Source organism: Montipora foliosa, chromosome 3 (genome assembly GCF_036669935.1).
Source record: "Montipora foliosa isolate CH-2021 chromosome 3, ASM3666993v2, whole genome shotgun sequence".
Classification (NCBI taxonomy): domain Eukaryota; kingdom Metazoa; phylum Cnidaria; class Anthozoa; order Scleractinia; family Acroporidae; genus Montipora; species Montipora foliosa.
This window is the reverse complement of record NC_090871.1, coordinates 13862726-13867725: the sequence shown is the minus strand read 5'-3', so window position 1 is coordinate 13867725 and position 5000 is coordinate 13862726. Positions and strand designations below refer to the sequence as shown.

General features: G+C 40.8%; 1 protein-coding gene across 1 annotated transcript in view; it reads right to left on the bottom strand.

Moving 5' to 3' along the window:
- The window catches only part of LOC137996849 (deleted in malignant brain tumors 1 protein-like), a 59264-nt gene that overhangs the window by 3162 nt on the left and 51102 nt on the right, over nt 1–5000 (bottom strand). The window contains 4 exon segments of the mRNA XM_068842459.1: nt 1–620; nt 2497–2529; nt 4087–4170; nt 4526–4567. The exon segment at nt 1–620 is cut by the window's left edge and continues 3162 nt beyond it. Of these exon segments, the coding sequence (XP_068698560.1) occupies nt 313–620; nt 2497–2529; nt 4087–4170; nt 4526–4567 (467 nt within the window). The 3' untranslated portion in view covers nt 1–312.

The window sequence follows — 5000 nt, the reverse complement described above, 5'->3', positions numbered from 1 at the left end:
TCTAGATCCAACCCTCTGAGGTCCAATCGGCCAGTTTTGAACGTGAGTAATGGCGGACCATGAAATCCAAAACTTACACTCAAAATAAACAGCCTTTGGATAAAACTCAAAGCTCAAAATTTTGCCAGTTAGGTGTTAAGCGAACACGCTTTCAAAATCTGAAGAAAAAAAGGAAATGATTTTTTGATCATAGTACCACTTTAACTAACAGCAGGCTACAATCTATATTTGGAGTCACAAAAGACAAAGCCAGAATTCTGTTGTCGGTACAGCGGGTTTTTAACCTGGGGAAGAAAGTTCTTGCGCCTTGGTTTAGACACAAACCACACTTGCATCTTCACTGTGACCGCAGTTTTCGTTTCCATAACCACTGTGTCCACATTGAAACAATGAAGACTCTCTTCCATTACAACTGACATCATCCATCCAGATCTTACCAGTCCCTTGGCCGTACCTTGCGCAACAAGGAGCAGATGATGCACGAGAGAATCCCAACTGGCGACAAACCACGTTGGCATCAATGAGACCCCAGCCATCATCACAAACTGTTCCCCAGGCCCCATTATAAAAGACTTCAACACGGCCACTTGAAACTCCTCCATTTGCTAAACGAATTGCTCCTTATGGGAAAGGAAGCAATGGACACAAAAAAAGTAATGGACAATTTGAGGTCACCACCACTTTTTTTTTCGTCTTAAAATAAAGTGCACATGTTCACCAGTCCTCTTTGTGATAACCTCATTTTCATCGTACTGAACGGCTTCAAGCCACTCGCCTCCCTCTGTCAATTTAACTCATTTTGTTTCGTTTTGTTTTTCTTGTTTACTGTCGTTTTGGTAAAGAAAAAAAAAAAACTCTAGAATTTACCTTGGGAGACATCCCGGGGAGGTAACTTAGGTGATCGTACGATGGCCCAGGAGGCTTAATGTCCAGTTTTAGTTTTTTCACAGTCCAGTTTTTCTTTTTCTCACTAGTTATCAGACTTCTTCTCAGCTCACTAAAAAGCGGGACTTTAAAAATTAAGCTTGCTTCCTTAGGGTTGTCAAAAAGAGCTACCATCTCCGATGATGAGCTCGGTAAAAGTGGTTTCTTTGTGGGATAACGAAAGATGTTAGTGGGCATGGATCAATAAAAAGGAAATCAATGTCAAAAGAGAAAGGGTGATGATTTATTACGGGAACTTCGTCCAGATGGTGTAGAAACCAGGCAAAAGAAGAGGTTACGTCAGTTTTACATCGGTGGGCATATCATACCAAAGGACCAAATTGCATTTGGCATATTGATTGAATGATAAATTAAAACCATTTGGGTTTAGCGCGCATGGTTTCATGGAAGGCTCCTTCAGTGGCACAGGAGTAGATTTTTTCTTACTTTCGCTTTCGTCATAATGCAACCACCGTACTTGTATTCTATGCTCCTTGACAATTTTCCGCTTTTTCTTGGAGCTATTTCTACCATTTTCATGCCTCATTCTCTTCAGCAATCCTGATAACCGAGTTACTGTAACCGGTTAACAGTTCGCGACGAAAATGTTTTCTGTGTAGATCATCTCAGTGTCCCAGACGATTCTCCATGACATCGGCCACTTTCGACCTGATTAGCTGAAGAAATCCTTTCCGATGCACTGGAAGTTGTACGGTTTGTCGTATTTTTGCATCCATCGCAAGAACAGGCACGTGAAGAGTTAGTTATCGTTCAGATACATTGAGATCTGGCCCCTATTGTTCCAACGATGGATAACGCTATCCGCCGGATAAATCACTCTCCACTGGATAACTCAATTGATTTTGTTAGTGTTTATCCGCAGGATAGTGATTTATCCGTTGGATAGCGCTATCCATCGTTTGAACAACTGGGGCCTGGTAACTAAACTAAAACTAAAACTGGACTGTGAGCGTACTGAGCCATTGTAGTATCGAAACTTGAACTGCATTACGGGTATTAGCACGTGGACTCATGGACAAGAATTAAGTCCATCGCATGATTACTCCTGCGGGGGCCTAGTTGTTCAAAATGTGCAAGTTAAGATGAAAAAAAAAAGAAAAAAAAAAAGAAAAGATTTAGAGAAGCGTGAGACTTGAACTTGTATCGCTTTGACTATCGACAAGCTCTAAAAAGCCCTCAAGTTGTAAACGTATCGGTATTGGTAACCGTTTTGAAATCGATGTTTTAAACTAAATTCTCGAGGTATATCTGTAGGAAAATACCAAAACATTGATACTTCCTAACTCGAATGTCTATCTTCTCAGTTATACAAACTCAGTCTCGTTAGGGTTGAGAATATCCACTGTATAAAACATATGGAAATGACGCGTGACGTTTCGGTGCTATTCAAGTCCGCCCCCGGTCGGAGTTTTCCACCTTGTGTACACTGGCTTGGAGAATCTTCACGCTGCAAATTACATCTTAAGCCCTTTATTTAACTTGACTAGTCTCCACCACAAAATGTGCGTTGCAAAATAACTACGATAAGGTTTCAACTAAATAATGAGTTACCTTTGAGAACGCTCCCTTGTTTCTTGAGTTTTTCTAAAAAAGAAGAATTTAAATGGAATGTATGAAAACCTTCAGATACAGTTATGTTTAACGTAAAAGTGGATGAACGAAATGGACCCGAAATAAGGAAGTGTTTTGAGTCTATCTGGACGAGAAGAATAGATGAACAGTGGGAGGAGAAAAGAAGAGAAGTGCTATCGCTTTCGGCATTCTATAATAGGAATTTGCATTCGACAACAAATATTCCTTTTTATTATATGAATAGTCCGTGAGCGGGAAAGATGAACCAAATCCCGCGCTGTGATTGGCTACCCGAGGGAGCAAGATGGAAGTCCACTGCCCGCTCGGAACTTGGTCCCGCAAGATCAAAGATCATTTTTTGGTGTTTTATCCCATAGAATAAGTCCTTTATTGACCAAGCTTGCTCGGTCAAGATGGTGGATACTGGCCTTGTTCTTTTTTTGCGTGTTTATGGACCGAGACGAAGTCGATATCCAGCCATCTTGACCAAACAAGCTTGGTCAATAACCCAAATTTATGATGTAGATAGGGAAACTGGTCCGAGGTAAAAAGGAGAATTCTGATTAGTTCCCTGAGTGGTCCGAATTTTTCAATACGGACCGCTAAGATGGACTGGTCACGAAACAGAGTTTTTCTCTGTCCTTGTGTGGGCCCATTTCCATTAGTAGTTATAACGCCCACATGGTTCATATTGGGTACAAAACTAGCACTTCATATTACACTGTAATCAGTTAAATCGGTCACGAAACAGCATTTATCGTTGTCAAACTGTTCCCATTTTCTGTTTCCATTTTCTTGGACATAAAAAGAAAAATGCGAGAAATGTTTTTTATTCAGTTATGTCGAAGTTCCAGTGCGAAATTTTACTTTCCACAACCGTAAGCGTCAGCAATGTAATGGCTTTCTTGCTCTGTTTTGCGATAAGCAAAACTCAGGGAATAGAAAACCCTACCCAAGAGAGCCAACGTAATAAAAACCTTATCGAACTGGCTTGTTCGGTACGTACAGGGAAAATATTGCTCTCGTTCCCTTTTTTGCAAGTTTATACACTTCAAAAAGAAAAGAAACAATTATTCCACTCGCGCTTGTTGTGTATGAGATGATTAAAGCCAACTCTGCGCTACGCTATCATCTCATATCCAGCGCTCTTGGAATAATTGTTAAGTGAAATGAAATTTCCTCATAACCTTGAACAGTCCCTATTTTCGATTATGACCTGGGCAAGCGAGTGATCACAAAAAGAACAATTGCTGTTGGTTGTATAACACTAGCATTTTGCATCGAATCGAAAAGAGTCCCCACTTGCTTTGCTGCTATAACACTCCCATGATCTATTAGTTCATTCTTCTAATTAGTACCATAAACTTCTTTGTTGGCTAGACACGAGAATTTAGTATTACATCAATATAATACCCCTTTGGGTTTGGGTTTTTGGCTGAAAAAATGCAACCGGCTCCTATAAGTTTCACACAGGTTACGTCACATGTGCGCCACATGTGCGCCACATGTGCGCTACATGTACGTCACATGTGCGTTACGTCACATCAACGTTCGATTCGAGCAACTTACCCTGGAATTGCACCCGTTGTATCAGCTTTTGCTCGTAGACATTATCGATTACCCGTGCTTGCCAATCAATTGCAAACTGCACCGCTGAAATACAGAATCAAAACGTAAGGCAAGAGAATCTTTACGCGTGTCTTAAAAAATAATAAACCTGTTAAAACAAAGCGCCAGCGGAGGGGAGGGTTGTTGCGGGGTGTGATCGTGACCATACTGTCAATACAAGCAATGTTTGTGTTTAATTAATGTAAGCAAATTAAAGCGCACCATACATAACACAGATCTCATGAACAAGTGCGCCTCGTCATCATCATCATCATCATCATCATTATCGTCACAGCTATCGTCAGTGTCTCTCTTTCAATTACCTTCTCAATTAGGCAGATCGATTAAATTGGGATTACAGCAAAAAACACAAATTATAGTGATCCAAGCAGCACCTTACCATTTGTGTAACTGCCGCATTTCTTTGGTGCTTGAAAATAACCTGGAAAATATTAAATGTTTGTTCCAGTGATGGTGAATTCATATGGTAAAATATGTAAACTAGTTGCGGATTCAAAGCAGGGTTAAAGCTAGACCAAGGGTACTTGAAAATTTCCAACAACCTTCTTGGTTTCTTCGTGGTACGTTGACCGGTCTGGTTCGGTTTCCGAGATATCGCCTACCACTTACATACTTCGTACTTGAAAAGGTTTTTAATGTGCTCGTACAAGTACACGAGAGAGTGGACTATTCCTTTTAAAATATCTTGGTTCCTTCTACCGAGATCACGGTCGCCCGGCTGGAACTTTTTCCCTACATGAAAACCCCTTTCCAGTCACCAGGACGGATTATTTCAACTGTTCAGGCCTCTTGAGTTCGTTCAGTCCTGCAGTCTGTCTTTACCGGACGGCATTCTTTTATCGGGAAAACTATAT